We start from the raw sequence: 27439 nt of genomic DNA on the forward strand, positions 1-27439 counted from the left end.
AAGGGCGCAGTGACACTGGGGGTTTCTATGGATACACGTGAACTGGAGACAGGAGAAAATGCAGCGAGAGGAAATCTGCAGAGATGCACACAGACGCTGAGGGGAGCAGAAGGTCATTCGTGTGAGGATGGAGACATGCAGGTAAGCTTTCCACTCGAGTTAACATTGCCTTTGTCACCGGTACTAATTTTCTAATTTTAAAAATGATAAAAATGGGTTACATACAGAGACACAAATGCTTCTCAGATATGAAGCACACATGTGCATCAAACGAGGACCCCAGGGCTCCATGAGCTAGCCTGCTGTGCCCCCAAGGGGACAGAGCCTCGCGTGGTGTCCAGGCGCCTGGATACCCAACAAGGGCAGGGGTCAGGCAGCCAGCTTTTCGGGGCGGGGGCTCTGCCTCAAGGTGCTGGCCTTGGTGGCAGAATCCGAGGGACGCTGACTTGACCACATGCCAGCCTCTAGACCACAAGCCTGGTTCCAGCTGTCCTAAGTAGCCACCTTCCCTGCCTGCCTGCTGGACTCTCCCCTCCCCGCCTCTGTGGCCTAAGCAGTTCAACTGACCATCAGGAGTCCTGGCTGACGCCATAGACCAGGCTCAAGGACTTGGGCAGGAACACAAGAACCACCACAGAGAGACGGGGCCAATCCCATGCCCTTGCCCTGGGGCATGAGCTACCACACCTGTACCACCTGTTGTCATCTGGGCAGCAGTTAGCGGGGGAGTCTGGGTTCCAACTGTACATTTGAAAACTGCTCACGCAGGACTACATGGAGCCAGCCTACACATACGACAGCAGATGAAACAGCCTCTCTCAGGGCTCAGATGTCTTCTGTCAAACTGTTAAAACTTTCTGTTACATGAACCTAAAGAGAACAGTAGCCTGACCCCAGCACCGATCGGCCCACCTGGCCGGCCATTATACACGCCTGTCAGTCAAGCCAGCTCTCATGAGTTCCCACCTGCTCCTCTCCCGTGGGTTCATGCTGCAGCAAGCCCCTGATTTCCCACTACTCCTCCAACGAGGGACAGCAGGGCAGTCACAGGACATGGGCCTAAGCTGCTTGGACGCTGAGCCTGACTCCACGTCTCCTTCAGGAATCAACCTGGCTGATCCGGCACTCTTTTCTCCAAAGTTGGTTGGTTTAAAAAAAAAATCCCTATTAAAAGATTCCATTTTAACTGGATTTTTTTACTAGAAAAAGCTCTGCCTGCTACTGCCCAGAAAAATAAGGAACTAGCAAAAGCCACTGGAGGACAATGTAACTGAGGCCAGGACAGGGAGGATTCTGGGCAGAACGCCATCCGAGGGCCCTGAGCACCTTACCTGCTGCTCGAAGAGCAGAGTATTCAAGGCCTGTCTGCACGGCAGGATCATCATGGGGAAGCCCACGGCCACGGACATCATGAAGCCCACACGGATCATCTCTGTCACCAGGTTGGAGGGGAAATGCATGAGCACATTGCCCTCAGTGGCCTCGGTGAAGCTCACGTAGCCGAAGAAGCCCACCTGCAGGGGGACCAACAGCAGGGGATGTGTGGTGGGAGAGGCACACCCTCTCTGGAATGGCCTCGAACCTTGTCACGAGCAGCTGAAGCAGGACCAAGGCCCACCAGCTCCTGACTCATACAAGTCCTCTCTGATGAGCAGAGGCAGAAGCCCTGAAGGTGAGAGTCCCACATGGCTTCTCCCTGCTTGGACAGCGAGGCACCAAGAGAACGGAGCTGCCTGCTTGGAAAGTGAGCAGAGGCATGCCCCACAAGCCCCACAGAGGGGCTGGATTTAACGTGGCTCAAAACCCAAACCTGGGAACCGAGGGGTAAACTGCTGTCCCCACGGGCTGAATGGACAACAATCTGATGGACCATTCGGAAAAACCGACAAGAGTGGCGGAACCACAGGGTTCAGGAGAACAAGTCAGACTCTCAATGAATTTATAACTCTATCTGACATGTAAAAAAACAATGAAGAGAATTAAGAAGACTGGAGGGGAACATCTACTGAAACATGAACTGTATCTGCATCTACGGGCTGGAACTTGTGATTTTCTTTCTCTGCTATTTCTTGAATTTCTCACTGCTGCACCACCTTTCTAGAGTGAGTCAGCAGAGGTCGTGCGGAGGCTCCAGGCCCTGGGTTGAGGTGCCCACGCTCCTCCGGGGATGGGGACACCAACACCACCTGGAGAGTCAGATCCCTGCCAGCCCTAGTGCTGAGTGGAGGGGCAGAGCTGCCCTTCGGCCGCCGGGATGGGAAGAAGCAAGGACAGGGCGGTACTGGGGACTGGAGGGGCTGGGGGAGGGGAAGGGGCATGAAAGGGCTCTTACCATGACGTAGAAGGTGGTGACCACGTTGAGGGAGGAGGCAAAGATGGAGCTCATGGTTTTCACTGATGGCTCATCCAGGCTGTCGTACGTGGGCAGGACCTGGCTGTAAAAATAACGAGCGACTTCGCGGAGCCGATTCGCCTCTCCCAGGCCCCCAGCCGAGTCTCCAGCACCTGCCTTCCCATGACGCCGGCCGCCACCAGCGCCGAGGCTGGGCTCACACAATACTACGACGGCACTCGGCGCGTTCCCCGCGTGCACTCTCTGTAAACATTTCAGAAGTGCCACAGGATGAAAGGCCGTTTGTTCCACTGCAGCAGGAGCGTGACCGCTCCGGGGAGCTCCGGGCTGGGCTAAGCAGCCCGTGTTTACAGGGGAAGCAGGAAGCGGTTCAGAGCGTCGCTGTCAAAAGAATGGAAAGTTAAACAAACAAGCCGGGCCGCCTGCCCATCTCAGCGCCTCAGTGAGGGGCTCAGAGCCGGCATGGACCCAGCTCTGGGACGGAAGAGCGGCTGCAGCCCCACGGCCCAGGGCCAGCAGGGCAGCACTGCGGGGTGAGGGATGGATGCGTCCAAGTGGGCTCTCTGCAAACGGCAGGCAGGGAGCCGGCACCTGTGAGAGGTCAGCCACACGGAGGCAGACAGGGAGGGGCGGGTGCCCTGTGCAGCCCTGAGAGGAGACAGCAGGGTGACGCTGTGCTGAGGGCTCAGGCGTGGCACCCAGGGAGCCGGGGCCAGCGGTCACGCCACATGGGAGGCCGGGAGGGGGCGCAGCAGGATGTTAAGTGAAAAGCACGACAGTCAGCGCAGCCAAACCCCAAAACCAACTTAAAAAAAAGTAAAAGAAGAACAAAGAGGACCCGCTAATGTTACTAACAGCAAATGACAAGGACGGGGGGGGCCTGGCTGGCAGAAGCGGGCACCGTCCCTGGCCCTGCACACTGCCCCACTGGCCACTGCTGGTGGGCAAGAGTCACCGTGGACAGCTGTCCCCACCTCCGTGCTACAGAGGGGGCAGTCCGCGGCCACGGGCACATACACCCATGCAGACTAGGGAGGTGGCAGAGGACCTGCAGGGGGACTGCCCAGCTCCTAGGGTCAGGGTCAGGGCCAGGGCCACACCAGGGAGCCCCAGCACCAGATCTCAGGACAGGGGCATCCCCATCACACACGGGGAGAAGTCCCTGGCAGGAGCCACTGAGGAGAGGGGCTGTGCCCACATGTGGGGATGGATGGGTGTGGCAAGGCTGTGGTGCTCGCCTTCCTCAATCCTGCCTGTGGCACCCGCAGAGCACCTGCTCATCTTACCGAGCAGCCCGTGACTCAGTTTACCTGAGTCAGAGGTGTCCACCTGCCCCCGCACAGCCTGGGCCTCCACACGCTCCCTGCTCTCTCTGAGGTGCGCTGGGGGCCTGCTGGCGCTATGCCACCCTGTACTTGTCTCCCTCGAAGTCAGACCAGGGAGGGCCACACACTGATGGCCCAGCGGAGGCCCAGTCCATCCAGGGTGGGGAGACCAGCCACGCAGCGGGGCCCATGGCCACCTGGCAAGGGCAGCAGGGCTCCCAGCCTATGCACTTCAGGGCCAGATGTGCGGGGAAGAGCCCCAGCTCTGGACCTCTCGGCTCCACTCCCCAGGGGATGTGGGCACATCCCCAGGCCCCGTGCCCTCCGTGAGCGGCAGACAGAATGTGAGCTCACAACCCGCCCCCCTCAGGAACCCATAACTCAACCGGAGAACCAAGCCCAAGAGACCCACTTGATGACAGAGCAGCCCCCACCGGAAAGCCAGACCAAAGCACAGGAGAAAAGGACAATCGGTAACTAGGTACACGGCAAAAGCATATAGCTTCTGTCACCAGCTCTAACAGGGACGCTAAACAGCAAGAGCGGAGTGTGCTCTGGCGGAAACCGAGCTGCCAAGTGAGATGAGAAGTGGGAAACGACGATTTGGATCTCGCGTGTGGGTGTAAACACAAGTCTCATCTGTCACGTTAGTTTACAACTGGCACGGTTCATGCCCGTGGAGCTGCGGGGAGCTGCTCTGCCAGACCCCCACCACCGATGGTCCTTTCCTGTCCCGGCCAGACTTACGCCTCTTTTGAGCAAGGTTACCACCCAACCTGGCATGGATCGTAGGCTCCTGTCATTTGGTGGAGAAGGTAAGGCTGCTGGAATTATGGAAATCACTGCTCTGCATTTACACAGCCCCAAGTGCCAGAGCGCACGCCTGCTCAACCACACACACGTGTGCGCGCACGCAGGCACACACACACGCGTGCCTCTGAAAGCATCCCAGCAGCAGTCTGAAGTCAATGTTTGTGCAATTCCCTCTTAAATATTCTCACACGAATAGCTAAATTCTGGCAAAACGCTCGGGACTCTGTGAGTCAGATGGTTCGGGGCTGTGCTGTGTTCCCCACAGCCAACTCTGCTCGTGGGGGATTTGGCAAACTGGGCGTTGTCGCCAACAGTGCCGGCAACACATCTCAGGAACAAAGTCAATTTCTCTTCTGGTAAACACAGAACTCCCGCCCTGAACCCGGAGCAGGGAGAGGCCAAGGTGAAGAACACCTTACTCCTCGTGTCCTGGATCATCCACTGAAGGAAATGGTGCTTCCCGCTACCAGGATGGCAGCCTCCCCCTGTAACACTCACCCCCAGGGCCCCGGGAGCAGGTGGTACTTACGACTGGCAGGCAAAGGACATGCCAAAGATGGGGATGCAGCGGAAGACGCCTTCCCAGCGAACATAGCTGACCCTCTGCAGCCACTGCCCACCAAAGAGGCCGTGCTTGAAGGAGGAGAGCACGATCTGCGAGGAGAAGGAAGTGGAGCTCGGCACAGGGCAGCACACACAGGCGGGACTCGGGCCAGGGCCAGGCAGGGCACCAAGGCGGCCGGCACCACAGTGCAGGCCCCGCACAGTGCAGCCTGGTGCCACCGGCCAGAGGGGCTGGGGGAGCCGGAGGGGCTGGGAGTGGTGTGTGGCCCCGGGGTTTCGGCTCTCTGCTGTGCCACCAGCTGGCCAGGTGCTACCCAGAGGAGCTGTGGGGCTTCCTGGCACCAGGGGCGGCTGCCCATCCAGGGCTGCAGATGGTAAGCAATGAGGCCCACCTGCTGTGCCCACCCCAGTCGCCTCCAGGTCAGGACAGTCCCCCAAGCTGGCAGGTCCTTGCCAGTCCTGCGCAGACATAATTTAAAAGACAGACCCATCAAGGACAGGGCTGCCAGGAGAAGCAGAGGAAGGGTCACTGGGCTGACCCTCAGAGCCGAGGGGCACTGGAGACACCACCCGGGGCTCGGTCTTCTAAGGAGAGCCCACTGCACAGACTCTCCCATTCTGCTCCCACCGGAGTGGTCAGGGGCTCAGGCCTGGGGGCTCCCAAGGGGTGCCCTGAGTATCAACTCCAGACTGCACCCCCTGCCCCCTCAAGAGTCAGTGATAAACACTCGTTAGACAACAACTGCTCTTACCCCTTGTGACAAAAGGCTGGCCTCCTGACTCTTGGCCACAAAGCCCACATAAAAGGTCTTCCGTGAACTGGGGAGCATCACACTTTCACTCCCTGCCTCAGAGCGCTCCCCTCCCCTGCGGCCTCATCTGGCCACCAGGCTCCTGTGGCGGATTCTACGTCACATTCCCGTCAACCTCAGCAGCAGCTGGCGGCCCGACACTCACCACGAACATGAACACGGTGTAGAAGATGAGGGCCATGGCGCTGAAGGACTGGATGGAGGCCATCATGTTCCTCTGCAGGCTGAGCGGGAGCACAATGCACAGGGACACCGCGAAGAGCAGCAGCATGCGGAAGGTGCCCGTGACCTGGGCAGAGTACCAGGCGTTGGCCCAGGGACGGCCCGGGCTTCCCACCCCGAGCCCCGGGACTGACTGGGGCCCAGCGCACTTCGCCTCTTGGTGTGCTGGTCTCAGAGCCCCTCCCACCGCTCCCCGTCCAAGATGTGGACTGAAACAGTCCCCGGGCTGCCACGCAAGCAGCTGTGAGGTTTCCGACATACCACACACCTGCAGATGTCCTCACCTGAAACCCAAACAGCCGAGCAAAGAAGTTGGACCCCAGGTCGCCAATCACAACGTAGAAGGCAATGCATGTTCCCAGCATCAGCCCAATCATGCTGCAAGAAAGGCAGGCAAGCTTGAGAGCTGAGCACCGGAGGTCCCAGACGCACCCGCATTCCCCTGGCCGCTGAACACGTAACAACCCAAGGGAGGGGTCAAACGGGAGACACGGTGTCAACATTCAACAGTTTTCAGGGTTTGGCTGCGGAGTTTGCTATTTTACTCAGAATGAATATTGGGCAACACTAAACTTTTCTTTATGTGGTATTACATTTTTCTCTCAGCAGGAGGTTCTAAAAGTTCTTTCAGGTGGTACAAAAATGCACTGTGATGTTAAGACAAGTTAAAAGAACAATCAACTGCTTCAGAAAAGGGTTATTCTTTTCAGTTTGCAATTCCCTAATTTAGAAGCCTAAAAGTGCAATTTCTCAGCCATTTTTTTTTCATCTCATAAAATTTTACTCCAAAGGGAGAATATGACACTTTCAGTTTAATGCCACCTTTATGCAACTGTGTTCGGGGCAAGGGGCAGGATGGGGGCAGGCATCTGATTTCAGGAACAGAACCCAGAGATGAAGTACAACTGAGGGAGCACCCCCATCGCTGTGCTCGGGTTTTCCATTTTCATATTTTTCTTAGTAAGACTTAAATAAGGCTTTTAGGCTTGACACTAATCATTTTAAGGGTACAATAAATTAAACTTTCAACTATTTAGTAAGTAACACTTCAGAGAAATATTTTAAGCTATGGACCAATCCACGTCTGAAACATCCGGCTCCCTGTGTAACAACCCTCCTGTTTCTCTTTGGGCACAAGTGAAAGACAGAGAGAATTACCCCCAATAGAACGGCGCACCTACCTGGTCTCCACCAGCATCTTCCCTGCTTTCCCGTAGGCGTGCAATGCTAGTGCAGGGAGGGAAAAAGAGAATGAGTGCTCAGTCTAAAGTGAGAGAAGCACATCAGTAAAAATATTACCAGTAAAAGTTGTGAAAGGCAATCTGACAAAAACCTGTGGGTCTGGAGTTCTATGGGTATAAGGGGATACTTGAAAATTTTGGTCCCGTGCTTTTTTCAGATCTACCTTCAACAAATAAGAATCACCGAAAATAAGAACAAAACTAGGGTGGGTCACTTTTCACACTCACACATCCACAAAGAAAAGGAAAGAAAAAAGAAAAGAAAAACGGTCCCAGGGAAGCAGCGGTTTCCCTCTGGGCAAGCTAGGCTGCCAATAAGGAGGCCGAGGGAGGCCTGCCTGGGTCAGGGGCTGCCCGGGACAGGGTGGGGGGTGCCCAGGGAGGGCGGTCAGCCCAGTCCCAGCACATCTGGTTTTCCCAGTCATAACAAAGGGACCTGGCTAAGGGCCTTCATGTTCACTCTGTGGTTTTAGCAGAAAATCTCGAGCAAGGTACTTTGGGACACCAGGGGACAAGTGCACGCAAGCCTGGAGGAGCCCCTCTGCCTGTCCTTCCTGACAGTGGAGCCGTTTCCAGCAGAGGAGAGATTAAGAGCTGACTCAGCAGGCCCCTCCCTGGACCTCACAGAGGCCGGGAACCCCTGCAACCCAGCCCCGTGGTGAGCCGGACGAGGACCGAGAGAAGCTCTGATCCCCCAGGAGCAAGCAGGAGGGGGCGCGTGACAGCACAGCCCTCTCCCTCACACGGGCAGAGCAGGAGACCAGAGAGCAGGGAACACGCAGGCCGCCTGACGTGAACGAGGCCAAAAAACAATCCTTTACTTTCAAGCTACTCAGGAAAAAGCACAGCACTGCCAAAAGCCAGTGAACACGGAACCTCTGGGCTACGCGGCCACGGGCAGGCGGCCTTGGGAAGCAAACCGGGGGTCATTCCAGCCTCCGGGCTTGTCCAACTACCACACAGACACGAGCACCTCAGGGTCCTCTAAGACACACAGTCCAGTGCCCCTAATGTGAAGGCGGCTGGGGCCCAGCCATCCCATTCCTTTCCTTCTCCAAAAGGAAGCTGAGCATCTACAGCATATTCTAAGTGCTCAGAGCACCCTGCCAGAGAGAGTTCCAGAACACACCCGCGTTCTGGACAAAGGCAACTAAAGTTGCTCTAGGAAGCCAGAGAAAAGTCATGAGGCGGCACCTTTTCACCCAGAAAGACTCGACCGGTTCCCAGAAGTACGATCCTAGTGTGGCTGCCCCCGAGGCGCTGCCTGTGCTGAGAAGGCCTGTGGTTCCCACCCGGCTCTCAGCCGGGACAGCCCCACACACACCCCACACACTGTTCCAAGTGTCCGGCCCTCAGCCTCTTGCCTGGCAAGCCAGAGACTGCCCTCCCGCCCCTCTGGGCCGGAACCACAGCACCAGATCCGCCCCACGAGGCTGGGTGGCATCTGCTGGATGTTTCCAAGAAGGCAGGTCCCTTCCCCACACTCCTGGGTTGGCCCTCCCCTCTCCACCTGCGGCAGGTTCGCTGCAGCTCATGGGCTGGGCCCCGCGGGGACCCGGAGCTGGCACTTCTGCCAGGTGTGCAGCCGGGAGCGCTGTCAGGAGGGGCTCCCCAGTCTCCCCAGAGAGGCTGGCTCAGGGCTTTCTCCTGGGGCCACAGCCGGGCCCACGGCTCTGTGGCCGCTGGGCATGCAGAAGTGACTCTCAGGCCACCTTGTAGAACTTGGGACCCCAGCCCCACCCCACACTCTCTGCCCACAGTCCACAGCCTCCACTTATTGGGCAGAGAGGGGGAAGCACACACCAAACTGTGCTATTCACGCGGAGGGCGGTGACCTCAACCCAGCCCTCCCCAGAGCCAGCCACCTGACTCCCGCTGCCATCTGCCTGGGAGGTATGATGACCATTTGCTGGATAAACAAGGGGTGGGGAATGCAGAGAATCCTGGGTGTCAGAAAGGATGGTTTTATGACCCTCATTTCCCAAGCCAAGTATCCACAGGTGCAGGTCACACAACTTGGGACAGGCAGGGAGGGATAGGCCCTCTGCAGGCCCCACCCAGCCATGATCGGGCAGCAGGCTGACCAGGGCCACAGAAACCTGGGCAGACAGACGACAGGACCACAGACGCGGTGCCAGAGCAGCTGCTGCACACGGCTGAGTGCTACTAGGCGGCAGCAAGGCCTGGTCACCTCTGCAGGCAGGGCCCGGGTCAGAGTGGCCTCATGGGGCCATGACTTCTAGGGACAGCTGACTATCTGGTATAGCTGTATATCTTCTGAAAATGGGGTTTGAAAAGTCTACTTGAAAGTCAGCCACACAAGGCAAAGGAACAGCAGATAAAAAGTAGATAAAACTCACAGAACTGGGTCTACAAGCAGCAAACAGAACAGCACAAAACACACACACAAAACACCAACAGAAAACACAAGACACATCAGGGCAGTATTTCCCCAGACTGGCAAAGTTCATTCTCCAGTGATGCCTACGCACAGGCCAGGACAGGGAGGGCAGCCCTGTGGTCACTTCCAGGGATGAACCAAACTGAGAAATGTCGCAGACTCAAACCTGAAAAAACCACCCACCCGTTCTTGGAGCGCGGACGGCTTAAAAAGGTTATCTGTTGAGGACGCCTCTGCCATTCAGCAGCTTCCACACCCTGCACTGCACTGTCTCCAGGCCTGTCCGTTTCCGCCCCCCCCCCCCCCCCCACCCCCAGCTGTCTGATGCCCACGGGCCCAGCAGACATGTGGTGCTGAGGGCTCCGCGGACAGAGGCCATCTGTCCGGGGCCTGCAGGACTGGCATGCAGTGGGCTCTCTCCTCCCAGGCCACCCTCTCTGGCAGCAGCACAAGCTCTGGGCCAGGAGAAGGAGGAGGACAGAAGACCTACAAGCAGTGGAAATGGCCCAGGAGGTGTGGGAGAATTGCTGGTCCACAGGGTTCCAGAGACTCCCATCTCGTCCTGTGTAGGGCTCCTTTCCAAGTGGGGGGGGGTCTCTCCATGTCAGAGATGGTGCCAAGATGGAGCCAGGACAAAGGGCAGCTGATGCTGCAGGCTGGGCCTGGGGGGACTGTGGGAGGTCACACAAATGCACCATCTTGTTTGGTACCAAAGGCGTAATCAGAGACCACAGGTGGTTTCAGATCTTTTTTGCTTCTGGGTAGTCAGAACTGGGCTGCAGCCACCACAAGCAGGTAAAGGTAGGAGCCCCAGCCAACCACGCAGGCAGGTGTCCACAGGTGGTTTTCTTCCATCTTTCACACCTCGTCAAACCGGTCTGCCTTCTCAAGGACTTTCTAAGAATGTTCAGATGGACAGCTGTCAAAAACCACAGCCTCCCCAGTCCAGGGTCACTCACCCTCTTTCAGGGCACAGCCAAGCATTTGGTGGGAACCCTGAGCAAGGAGAAAGAGTCACCCCAAAAGCCACAGCCTCGCAGAGGGAGGAAGGGACCTGCCCTGGTGCACATATCATCCCAAGTAGAACTGGGTCTCATGGGAGCGAGTCACATTTAGCCACTATATTTCACTTCCCCACGTGACTCCAACAGCAATGAAAGAGTCTGACAGCACCACTCTTATCAGAACGGAGAGAGAAGGAAGCAGTCCTTCAGTTTTGAGGTCAGAACAAATGTGAGTATCTCGGTGCCAATGCAAAGTAGGCAGACTGGAAGGAAACCAGAGGTCACGCTGCCAAAAGCCCACGCGTGGGGCTCACAGGTGTTTTTATTTTCTTTGGCCCTGGGAACCCTGCACACCGTTTCCTCTCGGCACCTCCTCCCTGCTGTGAGAGCTGGGAGCCGAGGGCCCACTGGGGCCTCTGCAAGCGGACCCAGCATCCGGGCCACACACCAGCTGGATGGTCAGGGGGTCCCAGCCAGAGGATGGGAGTCTTCCCCAGACATGCATAGGGCAGCCTCTGAGACCACGTGTACTGGAATTTTAACACCCACACCACATATCCCCAGAATGCAACATGGAGTCGAAAGGTCCGAGGTGGCGGAGAGAATGTAGCCTTTGCACACCAGCCTGAGGCGGGCGGGAGAGTGGGGGCCCTGCCCTCAGAGACAGGCTGCCCAGGAAATAGATCAAACTGAAACCAGGTGGAAAGCACAGCCTTCTTTGCCTCAGCTGAAATCAAAGGAAGAAAGAACTAGAGGAAACGAGACTGCAACCAACAGCAACCGGACTTAGAGGATGCCAAGGAGGAGCTGATGACTTGCTGCCGCTACAAGCCTGAGCCCAAGGACAGGCTGCCCATGGCATTCAAAGTGGAGACGTGCAGCAATATCTGGGTCAGGCAGCTCGGAAGGAAGGCTCTGGGGCCGCAGGCATAGGAGCAGAAGCTGCCAAGGCTGCCTGAACCGGGAGGGGCCTCTCTGTGTGGATGTGCATAAAGAGAAGGCAGGAGGACAAGCATTAACTCAATTTTAAAACGTGTTGACGTTAACAGCTTTGTTTTTTTTAACTGCATTAAATTTTAAAATAAGAAAAGAAACTGCTGCTCAAAGGACTCTTTAAGAATAAAGTAGAATAAAGAATAAAGCACTGGTGGTCCAGTGGTTAAGAGTCTATGCTTCCAGTGCATGGAGTGTGGGTTCGATCCCTGGTCAGGGAAATAATATCCCTCATGCTGTGCGGCATGACCAAAAAAAAGAATAAAGTGCAAGAAAAGTACTTAAAAGACTAAAGCCCACACCCCCAGATGCTGCACTTTTTAAGAAGGTGCTGAGAAAGGTCCCGCCCCTCTCAGGGAGGCAATGCACTCACCCAGGCCAGCGTAAGTCCTCCGCTTGCTCAGGCTGGCAGCTTTCACCAGGAACATGCAGGACTGGTGTGTCATCCAAGAACAGAAGGCCAAGAGCAAGGCCCCCAGGACAATGCCACACTGGAGTGTTGGGACAAAAGAAAGATGTTAACAGAACAAATGCGGTCGCAAAGAGTCGGACACAACTGAGCGACTGAACTGAACAAAATAAAACTACCCAGCATCGTTATCTCACACGCTGAACACAGGTGAATAGCACAAGCGATGACCAAAAGCCCTCCCCTTGGCCCCCGCTCCCTAGACTTGAGGCCCCAGCTCTACTTTGTTCCCACGCCAATGGGTAACAGTTCCTGGATGGAGTGGTCAACACGTTCTGTCCAGGGACATAAAGCGTATACATGTCCCCAAAAGAGCACCAGGGACCCCGTTTCCTTCCCAGAGTCTCAAGGAATGGTGAGGGGTTGCCAGTCTCCCCAGTTCCCTGCAGACACCCTACAGCAAACCACCTTCCAGCCACTTGGATCAACAGCTATGAGTGATAAACACATTCTGGAAGGAAGAGATTAAAAATGACATTTACGCCTTTCTTATAAGTTAAACAGACACTCACCATCTGACCAGCAATTGCACTCCTAGGTATTTACCCAAAAGAAATGAAAACATGTGTTCATGCACAAACCTGCATGCCAATGTTTACAGCAGGTTTATCTGTAATCCAAAAACTGAAAAAACAACCAACTGTCCTACTAGCATCTAGCAGAGTGGAATACACACACAGCCCACCAGCCAGCTCTCCTGCGCGCGGGTCACCACCCCACAGGACAGGTCCATGTGGTCAAACCCCATGCATGTGTTCCTAACTGCTCCAAACAGGAAACACCACGCCTGCCTAGCAAAGGTTAAAAAACAGATAAATTGAGCAATGGTAGCCAGACACCTACAACATGATGCATTCACATACAGGTAAAACCTGGCAACACTGACCAGTGGGGTCTGGGGGTGGGAGGGCGACCCTCAGTAAGGAGGCAGGGGTGGGGGTGCTGGCAATGCTGTGTTCCTCAATCTGGGAGCTGGCTACATGTCTTTGTTAATATTATGAAAATCCATCAAGAGTACACCTAAAATGTGTTCACTTTTCTGTATGCATGTTACACTTTAATAAATTGCTAATTTTTTCAGAAAAGTACCCCAAATTATTAAAACCAAACAAACAAAAAATGCAAACAAAAACTTTTAAGTGACCTGGCTACCAATAAATACACACATCTCCAAATTGCCTCTTGGCCTCACATGGTGTTCTTGCCAACGGGCTTCTCAGAGAAGACGCTGAGTCTGAGTGATGAGTGACAGCATGTCCTAACTTGGCCAGGCCCTCGGGGCAGGGCAAACCACTTCCAGGTCTTTGCCTGCAAGAGGGCACCCACCGATCAGCTCTCCCCCGACAACTCAGCCTGGCCCATTTTTAAATGCTCTGGCAGGGGACTCACGCCCAGCACACAGTAAGACACTCAAATCTGAATCACCAGAGCCCTGCCACAGTGGCACTTGGCAGAGAGGAGTCAAGGAAGGCAGCACTGCATTTACAGACTCAGAACCAGCCAACTACACATCCCAGGATGCAATTCTGTGCCAGTTAAGTTGCAATGCACGCTGGGACACGTAGTCTTTCCAATACCCAGAGGTGGCTGGCCCACGCTGGGATTCACAAGCCAAGACACAGATGTTGCTTCTTGAAGCCGCCAGCGTGGCCTTCTACATAGCCCTGAAGTCTCCATCCTCCCACCAACATGCTCATCAACCAAGTCAGAACAACCACTCACACGGGAACGCTAAATGCATTTTCCTTTTGCTATTTTTATCCAAAAGATGCTAAATGTGAAAAGTGCAGTGTTACTCTAAAATTAAATGCTGATGCTGATTTTCAGTTCCAAAATATCCATCTTATTTATTTTCATTTTTCCACCTATTTGGTTTCATCATGTAAGACTGGTCTTCGAGGCCTTGTTGGCCACCTGTCCTTCTCTGGTGTCCCTCTCCTCCTCCATCCTCAAGCAACCTAGCTAGAAGACAGCTCCTGCCCCAAGAGGCAGAGGTAACAGTATCTCCAGCATGGCACACAGTAAGCTAAGAAGTTCATTTTTGGGAAAGAAGTTACCCAATTTGATAATTCTATCACCTCCCTTTTCTACCATACCAAATGCCTATTTATTTGTGAATTAAACAGAAGCCAAATGAACCCACACCTCAAAAATGGTGAGTTTCTTTCATGAGGTATTTAATGCTGGGATGACACCAATTTTTTAATATTTTGGATTCTTTCAATCAAGGTAACATTTGCATATGGTGAAATGCACAAATTTTAAGCACACAATCTGGAGTAATCACCTTGTAACCAACACCCCACTAGTTACAAGGCCTGGGGGTTTGACTGATGTGCTTCTGAATACATGTGCAGTCAGGTCAGAGTTTTCAGAAATAATAAAGAAAAATAACACTGAAATCTATTGGTCACTTTCCATTTTTGAAAGATCATATTACTTTGCTATATTTGCACTTCGATCTGAAATTATTAATTGTTCTTAAGCTTCTCCTTGAGAAAAGAGGATAAGATGGTTGGATGGCATCACCTACTCGATGAACATGAGTTTGAGCAAGCTCCGGGAGTTGGTGATGGGCAGGGAAGCCTGGTGTGCTGCAGTCCATGGGGTCGCAAAGAGTCGGACAGGACTGAGCGACTGAAGCTTTTCGTCGAGGGAATTCCCTCAATTTCTCTTGCAGCCACGGGGCGGGCGAGCTGCAGGGCCGCCTCCCCAAGTCCTAGTTCCCGTGAGGGGGTGAGCCCGGGGCGGCGAGGGGGGTGACCACTGCCTGCTGGACTCACCTGTTTGAAGCAGAAGGGCATGGTGAGGACACTGACCCCTACTATGCTGTTCACTATGTTCGTGATCAGCCCCCAGTTGGAGGCGGCGGCCGCAGTCATAGCGCGGGGTCTAGAGGCCCGGGAGCCCCACCCAGTTCAAGGCGCCGGGACGACGGTGGGGCGTGAGACCCTGAGGGAGACGGGTGGCTGGCTGCCTGGAGGAGGCGGCCTCTTGGGAAGGCGGCAGGGGCAGTCAACCTCCAGACCCCGCCAGACCCCACGGCCGCCTCATGTCTTCCTCCCCCGCTGGTTCTCGCCGGCCACCTCCGTGTCCCCACGCATAGACCCGGAAGAATTGCGGGGTGCCAGCCAGGAACACCTCAGCCCGGCTTCGCAGCCACCCTGACACACACTTCCTCCTTCCGCGGGCTCCTCTGCCCGGAAGTGACGGAGAATAGGCGGTGCTCAGGCAGAGCTCTTACGGAGAGAGGCGGACCTAGTGGGGCGGGGCTTGGTGGGAAGCAAACCAATGAGAGGTGGGCTGGGTCTGTGGGGCGGGACCTGTGGGCGGGGCCCGGTGTCTGAGCACCTGTTCCAGCGCCCAGCTAATAATCCTCCTGAGGACCTGGTATCCTGAGCCCTTTCTTTCAGGACCTGGAGCACAAGGAACTCGCCACAGCTCTACATTGTCACATACATACGGTATCATCAGTTGGGCTAATCTGGTGAATACAATGGAATCACATTGTGGTTTTTATTTTTTATCTTTAATATTTATTTATTGGGCTGCATGGGATCTTAGATGCAGAATCTTCAGTTGTGGCATGCTAACTCTTAGTTTCGGAGAAGGCAATGGCACCCCACTCCAGTACTCTTGCCTGGAAAATCCCATGGACGGAGGGGCCTGGTGGGCTGCAGTCCATGGGGTCGCTAGGAGTCGGACACGACTAAGCGACTTCACTTTCACTTTTCACTTTCATGCATTGGAGAAGGAAATGGCAACCCACTCCAGTGTTCTTGCCTGGAGAATCCCAGGGACGGGGGAGCCTGTTGGGCTGCCGTCTATGGGGTCACACAGAGTCGGACACGACTGAAGCGACTTAGCAGCAGCAGCGGCAGCAACTCTATAGTTTTGGCGTGTGGGATCTAGCTCCCTGACCAGGGATAGAGCCCAAGTCCCCTGCATTGGGAGTGAAGAGTCTTAGCCTCTGGACCACCAGGGAAGTTCCTCACTGTGGTTTTTAATTTGTTCCCCCAGTTACAAATGAGGTAAATTATCTACTCCTATTTTTATTGTCCGTTCATATTTCTTCTCAAAATGCTTATTCATTTTTGCCCATTTTTCTAATTAGCTATTTGATCTCATGAATTTTGCATTCTTTCAATGTGCTTGATAACTAACCCTGTGTCCCTCAATTGGGGTTTTTCTGATGCCTCCTCGTTGTATTAGTTTTTCATAGCTAGAGTAACAAATCACCACAAATTTAGCAGCTTAACCAACAGAAACCTGTTCTTATGGTTCTGTGGGTCAGAAGTCCAGAATGCATCTCACTGGACTGAAATCAAGATGTGAGCAGGTCACCCCCTTTATGGAAGTTCTCGGGGAGATTCCATTTCCCACTCATTGGGTAGTTGGCAGAATTCAATTCGTTTGGGTGGTAGGACCAAGGCCCCCATTGTCTTGCAAACTGAAAACTGAGGCCTCTTCTCAGTTTCTAGAAGCCATGTTCCCTGGCTGATGGCCCCCTTCCTCCAACTTCGAAGTCAGCAACAACGGAGAAGGGGTCAACTCCCTCTCACTTCACATATCTGACCCAGCCAGGAAAAGTTTTCCAATTTTAAGTATTCATGTGATTAGATTGAGTCCATCCGGATAATCCAGGATAATCTCCCCATCTCAAGGTCTGTAACCTTAATCACAGCTGCAAAATCCCTTTTGGCATGTAAGGTAACATATTCACAGGTTCCCTGGATTAAGGGGTGCACGTCTTTGTGGGGAGCCAGTAGTCTGCCTACCCACACTCATGGTGAAATTCAAGTTACATTTCTTTGGCACAAATATCGTGGATGTGCTGCTATGTTTCCACTGAATCCTATCAGATGCCCTACGATTTTGATTTGTCCCATTACTGGCTATATTCTCTCTGATTGCTTGATTAGATAGTTATGTCTTTCTCCTTAGTAAATAATGAGTGGTTTGTGGGGAGGTACTTTGAAACTAAATGTCCTGGTCCTTGTCAAACTTGCAACCTATGACTATATCGACAGCACTGTGGACTCCTGGTTTCCAGTTGTATTCAGAAGGTTATCATCCATTATTATCACAAGCTATTTTGTGCCGATTTCCTAGACTTGGACAGCGAGAGCCCCTTCAGCTGGCCCCTTTGTCCTGTGCTGGGTCCCTGTCATTCTCTGAGCACTTCCTTGCTTTCTTGCATGATAAGGTGTTCCAAGCTCATCCTGTACTTTTCAAGACTCAATCCTTTCTCCAAGAACTCCAAGGAGTCCTTTCAGTGGAGACTAGTCATAGAGACCAAGATCTGGGCCCTGATCCTGGCCACTGTTCCTCAATGGGCAGAACTAGAAGACACGTGTGTGTACCACACTCACATCTAGATGTCTTCCTAGGTCCATGTACATATTGAAAGTCACATGTTCACAGCAGTATCTCCAAACACTGCTGGCGGTCCAGGGCCACAGTCTTCATCCTGATATTCTCCCCTTCGATACTTGTAATGCCTGAGTTGATGCTCTCCACCTCACTTAGGCTCCCATACCCTCCCCTGGGCTGCCCCACCCCCATCCCAGACTCCCTCTCCACCCAACTCTGGTTCTGAGTGTTCCCCCACCGGCAATTCCCACTGGCACAGACACTCACCTCACCTTGCACCACCTAAAGGTCTTAGGACTGATGTGTAAAGCAGAGAGTCAGGGTCATGGCCATTTCGGAACCTGCTCCCCTTCCATTCTCACTACCCACATGTGAGTTCAATCAGCAGAGCTAATGTGACGCCGCTGTTCCATGGGAGCCTTCTGAAGCACAAAGGCTGTGTGATCCTGGGCATGTTAAAGAACCTCTCTGAGCGCCCATTATTGGGGCATCCATCACTGAAGAGGCAGCAACTTTCCATTTGGTTGCTGGAGGTGACAGCCATGGGCACCATCTGGGGAAGGAGGCAGACAGGGCTGGACTAGGGTCCCACTTCTGGATGCTGGCAACTCAAGACTTCAGACAGAGGGGGATGTTGACCCCACCTAGCACACCTGTATTAAGGTGACAGATCCTGCTTCTCCCACATAGGTGCCTGCTTTACCAAGAGGGAACCCCTCTACCACCCCTTCCCCTTCCCTCCCTCTCCCCCACCTCAACCCTCACCAAAGACATTCAGGGACCCAGCCTGGGTTAAATCTACCCAACAGTTGTGGCTGCTTTAGAGAAGGGCTCCTGGAGAAGGTGGCCTGGGCCCGGGAGGCAGCTGTGGGCAGAGCCAGAGCTGTGGCACTGGCTGGGACCTGGCTACCAGAACACTGGGTCAATCCTCAGTGTTTTCAGTTGTTAAATGGGGCTGATGACCCTGCTCTGCGAGTCTCCGTGAGGTCACAGGTGCAATCCCTTCTCTCCTGGAGAGCATCATTGTTTTTTTTTAGCAATCTTCTGCTTTTTCAGGGCTTCCCAGGTGCGTGCGTGCTTGCCAAGTCACCTCAGTTGTGTCCAACTTTTAGTGACCCTGTGGACTGTGGCCTACCAGGCTCTTCTGTCCATGGGATTCTCCAGGCACGAATACTGGAGTGGGTTGCCATGCCCTCTTCCAAGGGGCTTTCTAGGTGTGGCTAGTGGTAAAGAACCCGCCTGCCAATGCAGAAGACCTGGGTTCAACCCCTGGGCCAGGAAGATCCCCTGGAGAAGGAAATGGCAACCCACTCCAGTATTCTTGCTGGGATATTCCCACAGACAGGAGTCTGGCAGGCTACAGTCCATGGGGTCCAAAGAGTCAGACAGGACTGAAGCGACTGAGCATACACACAGCTTTTCCATCAGTCTCCAGTTTCCAAACTGGAGGCATGATGGGGGCCAGGATGGTCCCTCAGAAATGAACACTGGGGGGCTCTGGGCAGTTGGGACGAGATGGCATCAGGGACCCTGCCTGGTATGGAGCCTGAGATTTCATCATCCCAGCAAGCAGGACTTAAATGCTGACTCTAGCCCAGCGGCTGAACTGTCCAGAAGGCCATTTCCATACCCCTCTCTGGCTGGATCCTCACTCTTTCAGGCTGTCTTGAGTAGGAGCAGAGCCTGGGGGCTGTCCTGAGCCCAGGGAGGTGGCCAAGGGAAAGAAGAGGGAACCCAGGCCTGATGGCCCTGAGTCCCTGCACGCTCCCCCCGCTGTTTATATAACCCCAGAGCCATAAAACTGACACAGTTCTAGCAGACAGGACTGGATCTTACTTAGCATCCACTGGGCGGGGCGCCATCGGATCATGTGCTGCGGAGGAATCCACCAAACCCCAACACCACCCCCCAACTGCCAGGCTGCCTCCTCAGAGGAAGGGGGTCATGCAAAAACTACGCAGAAGGACCAGCTTCACAGGGAGATTCGGGGCTGCACCCACCCCCTACACACACACACACACACACACACACACGGCCCTGACCTTGGTTTTCTGGGTACGGGCAGTCAGGCCTTAATGAAGTGTAAGGGGAGAGAGGGTCAGCCCTGGTGTTTTCCAAAGTGCGCTTACTCCATCCACATTATACTCCCCTTTGTGGTGGGGGAGGGGAGAACATGAGGAGGGGGAGGTGGGGCTGGGGCTGGCCCCACTGTGGTCTGGAGGAAGATTATGTCCCCTTGTCCTCTGTCGGGGCCCCCCCAAGTTGGAGATGCCTGGGGAGCTGCCCAGGTGCAAGGGAGCTTTCCTGGGGCTGAAAGGGGGAGCTGGCTGGGCCACCCATTGTCCCCCACTGAATGGGCCCAGCTCTGAGAGTCCGTCCTTGGCCTCAGCCCCTAAAGCCAGGGACCAAGGGTTTTTCCAGCAGCTCAAGCCACTGGTGACCCCTGGGCTGTTGGCTCAGGTTCTGGGAGGAGGGCTGGGGGCCAGGTGCCCAGGAGAAGAAGGCAGGAGAGTAGCTGCTGTTGGGCACCTAGGCTGGGTGGGCCTGGAAGATCCTAGGGGGCCCAGCAGGGTCTTTCAGGAGTTTTAACACCACTTCCCTCTGCTTCAGGGGCCTCTCTCTTGAGCAGGGACAGCTCTAAGACCCTCTGTTGGGAAAACCACAGACTAACTATCCAATCCTCCAGGGGCCCCCCGACTCAGGCCCCAAATTCCCAGAGACTAGGCAAGCTAGAAGCCTGGAAAGCAGAGGCCAGACCAGCTGACCCAGCCTTGAGGGAGACCAGAAGCCAGCTGGGCCAAGAGTGGACCAGGCCTCCCCCACCCCAGGTGGCTCTGGGACCCAGGCGGGGGCTTCCCAGGGAGGCCCACCCTCCAGTCTTTCCTGGAAAGTAGGAAGCCAGAATGGGGTGCTGGGAGAGGCACCTACATTTTCTCCCAGCCAGCTGCCTGGCCCAGGTGCCCTCCCTTCGTCCTCCCCAGGGGACCCCCCTGGGCCAACCCATCCCAGGATGCCTGGTGGGGAGGGAGAGAGCCAAGAGGTGTTTTCTACAAGGAACTGAGAAACAGCCATCAGCAGAGCTGCCTCTCAATGCCCCACCAGTGAGGGCCTGCCACTGCGCAAGCCCAGGGCCACTGCTGCCAAGGCCACCCTCACCTTCTCTCCTTGCAAGTTTAAGGTGAATGTGGGGCCACCCCAGATTCACATGTGCATTCCTAACCCCTGTCCCTCAGCATGTGGGGCGCCCTGATCCATTATAACTGGTGTCCTTATAAAAACGGGGAATTTGGGCACAAGCACCCACATGGAGCGAACACCTGTGAACACTGGCAGAGATTGGTATGACTCATCTACAAGCCAAGGAACGCCGGGAGCCACCGTCAGCACCGGGAGCTGTGAGAGGAACATGAAGCAGATTCTCTCTGAGAAAGAACCGACCATACTGACACCCTGATATCAGGCTTCTGGCCCCAGAATTGGGAGAGGATACATTTCTGTTAAATCTATAAGAACTTTATTCCATCAGCCCCAGGACATGAATGTCACCATACTGCGCTTTCCAGACACTCTCAGGTTTCAGGACCCTCAGTGTCCACACGCCACAGCCCCTGCCACAGCCTCGCCTGCTCCATCTGACATGCTCATCTTTCCCCTCCTTGACCACTGGTCCCCTGGTGCCCTTTGCCACTGCTTCTCCCAAGCCTTGGCCCTGTCTCTTCTTGCATCTGGACACCCCTTGATGCAAGAGCTGACTATGACCTCCTTCACCACACCACCTAATTTGCAGCACTCACCCTAGAGAACCACAGGATTTGGAGCCATTAAAGTGTGTGCCCAGGTGAAATTCCTGCCTAATTCCTGCAGGTAGAGAGGGTCCATGGGACATCCTCCCTGGCCCAGGTCATCAGATTGTATCTGTTCCAACCCTTCTCACAGGGCAAATTCTGGACTTCTTGCTAGAGGCAGTCAATGGCAATCCCTAACTATTGCCCTCCCCATTTTACAGAAGGGAGAACTGAGGCTCAGAGAGGTGAGGTGATTTGCTCAAGACCATGTGACTCCTAAGTTACATGGCCTGGACCCAGGTCATAGTGGCTCCATAACTCCTTGTACTCAGGGCCACTGGCCTCTGCCCACTGAGCCAAGCTGAGGGAGGCAGCATCTTCTAGCTGGTGGTCAAGTCCAGCACCGTGCTGTGGGGCTGGCTCCTGGGGACGCTTTTGGCCACATTAGGGGAGAAAGGACACAAGGAACACAATTGCACCACTCCAGACCTACCCCCAAGCTCACCTGCACACCAGCTTTGGGGCCTCATGTGGCCTCTGCAGACCTGTTTCCCACCAAGGCCTCCCTTGTCCCTGGTCCGACAGGGGAGCCCTTGACCGGGTCCTATCCAGCAACCAGGAACGGGAAGTGTGTCTCCATAGGGAAAGCCTTCTGTGCAGCCAGGGTGAGCTGGAAGGACAGTATGACCTTTGTGATGTCCCTGGTCTCAGGCAAAAGCTGCAGATTATCATCTTGGCCACCAGGAGAAAACTCCCCCTGAATCTCATTATCATCTTGTAATTAGAGGGGGTGGTTGAGAATTCAACAAGATGGAAAACCTGCTTTCATCTACTTTTTTTTTTTTTTACCCTTTTCTAAAAATTCCAGACACGAGGCGAGAGCTGCCTGGGCCCACAGGTGCGGCATCACACGTCCAGACACAAGGAGCCGCGTGCACAGGCCCCAGGCCCCCTCCCCGCAGCCCCTCCAGGGCAAGTGCGTTCCCCACCTTGGTCCCTGGGAACTTTGCAAGTGATTTCTCTTCTGTTGGGGTTGGAGGCAGATCTGGGGGTGCAGGAAAGGCAAGGTCGTGTCTAAGTTCATTCTCCTGAAGCACCAAGCAGGTTAAGAGCTGGCACTTGATTCCAGTAGCTCTGGAGCCTTAACCAGCAAACCATGTGTTCCCCTGCCTGCCCTGAGCCTCCATCCTCCCTAAGCAGGGATGCCAAGCTGTCCCATGGCCACTGTTCGCTCAGCCTCAGTCTGGTAGGCTGGGGACAAAGTCAGGCTGAGACCCCAGCATGCACTCAGCCCACCCTCCTCCTTGCACCATGGATCCTCTGTGCGTCAGGCCAGTGAGGCACACGAGGCCTCACCCCCGCTCCCCAGGCTGCATCTCAGGAGTGGGGACAAAGGGTAGGATGTTCTGGCTGCAGATGTACGAGCCCCAGGCTTGCCAGGGTGAGAGGACTCAGAGGCTTTGTGAGCCAGTAGGAAACTGCCATTTCATGCTCCAGAAAAGGGAAGGCCAGTAGTGGTGGCCGAAGCCTAGCAAATGCACCCTTCAGGGGCAGGGAAGGGCCTGGGAGACCTGCCGGCCTTCCTCTTCAGCCCCTTCTGCATTTGGCCTCCCAGGCCATAAAAGCAGGGAGATCTCCCAGGGATCAAACCCCTTCCAGGACAGCGGCCCTAGGATCAAAAATGTCACTTCTCTCCCCTAAAAGGTGTGCCCCAAACAGGGCTTGCCCAGGCAACACAGAGCCTGGGGTCCCCACTCAGGCTCCAGGGAAGGCTGTGACCCAGGGGGTGGGAGGTGACACGGGAAAGTCAAGTGGCCCCCTTCAAGTGAGGGAAGTCCCTTGCCCTCATCATTAGAACACTGAGCTCCTCCAGGTGGCCCCAGCGGACCTGGAGGGATACATTTCTGACTTCTCTTTGCTGGGTTGGGGGACAGAACTGGAATGGTAGGAGGTGAGAGAGACACAGCTGGGAGTCCCGGGGCACAGTTGGGCGGTATCCAGCTCCCTCATCGAACAGCTGCAGCCCCCCAGGCTCCCTGCGCCCGTGGCTGCCCTGCAGTCGGCAGGACAGTGGGCTGTGGGGCGGGATGCAGGAATGTGACATGCCCGGGCGTGGGGCTAGGCTTCTGAGAGCTTCCCCAGCTGTGCGGAGGCCCCGGCAGATGGAGCCTGGGTAATCAGAGCCAGTGACAGCCGAGGGCTGATGGAGACAAGGCAGGTGGAGGTTCTAGGATGGGCCCTCCTGGGAAGCCAGGCCCCTCCACTCAGGCAGAGGGCCAGAGCTGGGGGTGGGTGCAGAGCGCAGCCTTCATGGACACAGGGGTCCGGGGCAGTGGCGGGAAGGGCAGAGGGCAGTGGATTTGTCTGGGCCCTCCGGATCCACGCCCAGGCTTTGTCTAATCCTCAGCACCCCCCGTGTGATAAGGAGCAGTTTCTGCTCCCACAGGAGCTGGGGGACCCCCACCTGGCCCTCAGCTGGAGTAGACTCAGTGTTCAACTCTCCTTCAGAGGAGCTGTGGCTGCTGGCAGGGCTGTAGGCCCCAGGCAACGTTCAAATCCCTTCCCCATCTTCCAGCCAGTGGGCTGGGCATCTTCATCTAGCCTCGGTTTCCTCACCTGAAATATACTGTTACACACACAAACACACACACACACACCTCTCCACGGCCACATAAGTTAATTATGTATTAGCAGCTCAGTCGTATCTGACTCTTTGCGACCCCATGGACTGTAGCCCACAAGTCTCCTCTGTCCATTGGATTTTCCAGGCAAGAATACTGGAGTGGGTTGCCATTCCTTTCTACAGGGGATCTTCCTGACCCAGGGATCAAACCTAGATCCCCTGCACTGCAGGCAGATTCTTTATTCTCTGAGCCACCAGGGAAGCCCCAGTTAAATCACAGAGGTCCACATAGGGCCTGGTCCACAACAGGAGCTCCAGTCCCCTTCCTCCAGCACTGCCCACCCGTTCCTCTGGAAGCAGCCACGGCGGGCCCTGCTGCCATCTCTGCAGGAAAAAGGCCAGCCTCTGATTGTGGGCACTTGGCAGCTCACAGGACCTCGGCCCCAGGGACGGGAGGGCAGTCAGCACACCTGCTGTGTCAGGTGCCATGGAGGAGGAGCGGGTCCTGCGTGTGGGAAGCAGCAGGTGAGCATGGGAGGTGGGCACCGTCACCGCCAGCTGGTGTTGGTACTGTTGCTTAGGTGCCCAAACACAGGCAGGGTTTTCAGGTAACAGAGGAGCTAATGAAATCCCAGGCTAGAGGGTGCTGAGCCCCAAGCTTGGCACCTGTTGCAAGTCCAGGGCCCATCAGAGACTGGCACTGATGACAAGGGCCACTAGGCTCAGATTCCAGCCGGGCTCCTCCAGCTGTCCCTACACTACTGAGGGGCGTGACCTCTTCCCTCGGTGCAGGGCGGGCAGTCGGACTGGCAGAGTACAGCTCCTGGAGGGTTCACTCTGAGCCGCACAGCCTTCCATCACACGTCGCCCCAGCTCCCAGCCTGTCCAGGCTCCACACAGACAACTCTCTTGTGCTCCACATCCCTGGGGCTGGAGGCAGCCAAGCTGGGGAGAGTGGAGGGGGCAAGTAGGGGTGAGGTCCAAGCAGGCAAGAAGCCCCTGGCCCCATTCCATCCTCCAGTCCCCTGGGAAGGTAGTCACAGGACAGACCCGCAGCATGCTTCCCCCACCCTTCCTGAGGTCCCCTAGCCCCCAGCAGGGATCTTGAAAGGACCCCTTTGTGTGGTGAGCTCCTCTCTGGGGCCTGGGCCATAAGATCACCTCAATTCCCAGCTGACAGGAACTGAAGTCACCCATGTTCAAGGCTATGGTGGGGGGAGTTACCCCAGAGGGCCAGACCTTCCTAACACTGTACCCCCAACCCCCAGGGAAGAGTGAGCCCCCTCTATGATCTGTAGGCCCTGCTACATAACCTGTGAGGCCCGGTTAAAAGAGAGTGTGGGGCCTGCTCAAAAGTCGGGGGAAATTCCACGAACGGTAGGAAAGTATAAACCTTTTCCCTTTCTTCCATGGTCTCTCCATTTGACCTGGTGTTTTTTTTTATTTGTTATTTAATGTCACTCTCAGTAAAGAAAAATTTAAATCGTTAGCACGCATTTTACATTCATCTTTATAACAGGTGATGCCCGTTTGAAACACAAACATAGGCAGAATCCCTGAAATCACGCAACTCATATTTTACAGCTGGTACCTGCTCTCGTTTTCTATTGTCACAAACACAGTACAGACAGACCACAAAACTAACTCCACTGTTTTTATTTCACTTCCTGCTGTGCCTGATGGGGGAAGGGCGGGAAGAGGGGCCTTATCCCCACTTTCCTTCCACATCATCATTTCCAGCGGGACTGTTGGGCTGATACTGGAGGGAGCACCAGGAAGAAAGGACGGGATGGATTCCTTGGTCGGTGGTCACGCCTCCCCCCTTCCCAAATGGTCTGGGAATGAGGCCCGTCACCTCAGCTCTGCAGCTGTGGCTCACTTCCTGCCTGGCTCCCAGCCCCCTACCCTTGTCTCCAGCCTCCTGGAGCCACCCACCTTTCCTGGCCTCTGCCCAGCAGGCCCTTCCTCACTACCCATCTTGAAACTCCATAGACTCCTCCTCCTGGAAGCCTGCCAGGCCCTCTCCTTCCCCTAAGTGGGCTCATGTCCCCAGACCCCCCTGGATTTACATGCCGTCTCTTCTACCAAATGGGAACTAACGCAAGCTCTCATGTACCGTTGTGGCCCTGGTACTTGGTACCAGGCCTGGAATACTGTGAGTGCTCCTCACAAGAAAGTGGCTTGCTGGAGGGGGAATAGTTAGATAAAGGGTGGATGCGCGGATGAATGGACACTTGGATGGGTGGGTTGCTGAACAAGTAAACGAATAAGTGGACGATGGGTAGATGGGTGGATGAATCGGGGGAGTTGGTCGATTGGTGAGTGAGTGACAGATGAATGAGTAAATGTACATGTGACGGATGGATAAAAGGATGGGTTGGTGGGCACAATCTGGACTACAGTCCTCTCTGGGAGGAGCCTCAAGTCCCAACCCTATTAGTTTCACCGTGGCGGGTCTTAAATCAGCCAAATGCTTTCAGTCAGTTTTTGGAGACAAAAACCAGCACTGGTCTCACCATTAAACAGGATAAGGTTGGAAGGATAATGGGATCTCACAGCTGAAACAGGTCGCTGGAAAGTGGAGCCGGGAAACTGGGCCTCCTGGGGAGGCAAGAAGTGGGAAGAATGTTACCCATCTTTGGGTGGGCAGGTGACTTGTTCAGGGGTCAAGCTCCAGAGCCAGGGAGAGTCTGCTGGTCAAGATCTGGGTCACACACTACCTGGTCCTGGCTACCAGAGAAAGGGTGCCCAGTGTCTGGGCTTCCTGTGGGGGCAGAGACCACACGGGCTGGGGGTCCTTCCTCAGCAAGAATCACGCGTGGCCCCTGCTAGTCTCGAGGGAGAGCCCACAGCTCAGGAGCGGGGTCCACTGGGAGGCCGTCCGCTCATGCTGGCCTCCCAGTATGCCGTCTTTGCATCTCCCCACTTTGGGGACCCCTAGTGGGCAAGGCAGGACCCCCTCTCTTCTTCAAGATGCCCACATAGACCTGGGCTTAAGGTTCTTGACCCACTTACTTGTATGATCACAGTCAAGTGGTTGTGGGCCCCTGGGGGCCAGCTGGCAGTGTGTTGGGGGTGAGCCCCGGGCATCAGTGGGAACAGGAGGGCAGCGTCCAGCCTGTATGTTAGCCATGGTCACCTCGGTTAGCACCTGGAGCACGTGACGAAATCACATAGAACCCAAGGGCCATATGGAGGAAGATGCCTCAATCCCAGGTTCCCAGACTCCTCCTGGGGAGGGATGGGGGGGTGGCACCTGGCAGAGGAGGGGGCGGGGCAGGAGCCAAGAGCTGTTTGCACTCGGAATGTCCATTAACATTCTTCTAAACAGGCTGTGTCATTTTATAAAAGACTGAGAACTTGTCAATGTACACAAAAGATTTTTGTTATTTCAGAAGGCGGCTGCTAAAAAATCCTCCAACTGCCGCCTCCCCCAGAGGAAACCAGGGGAGAGGCCCCCA

At 55.1% G+C, this 27439-nt stretch overlaps 1 protein-coding gene across 4 annotated transcripts in view; it reads right to left on the reverse strand.

Annotated features, from left to right (window-relative positions):
• SLC38A10 (solute carrier family 38 member 10) overlaps positions 1-15406 on the reverse strand; it is a 40670-nt gene extending 25264 nt beyond the window's left edge. For all 4 annotated transcript variants that reach the window (XM_025279687.2, XM_025279686.2, XM_044938681.1 and 1 more), the window contains exons 1-8: positions 14981-15406; positions 12102-12219; positions 7271-7316; positions 6374-6467; positions 6013-6156; positions 5021-5145; positions 2333-2435; positions 1332-1514 (exon numbers count right to left, since the gene is read on the reverse strand). In XM_025279687.2, the coding sequence (XP_025135472.1) occupies positions 1332-1514; positions 2333-2435; positions 5021-5145; positions 6013-6156; positions 6374-6467; positions 7271-7316; positions 12102-12219; positions 14981-15079 (912 nt within the window). In that variant the 5' untranslated portion in view covers positions 15080-15406. The remainder of the gene's footprint in view (positions 1-1331; positions 1515-2332; positions 2436-5020; positions 5146-6012; positions 6157-6373; positions 6468-7270; positions 7317-12101; positions 12220-14980) is intronic.
• Positions 15407-27439: the final 12033 nt, after the last annotated feature.

The sequence above is a fragment of the Bubalus bubalis genome, chromosome 3 (genome assembly GCF_019923935.1).
Source record: "Bubalus bubalis isolate 160015118507 breed Murrah chromosome 3, NDDB_SH_1, whole genome shotgun sequence".
In the NCBI taxonomy this organism is placed as follows: Eukaryota; Metazoa; Chordata; class Mammalia; order Artiodactyla; family Bovidae; genus Bubalus; species Bubalus bubalis.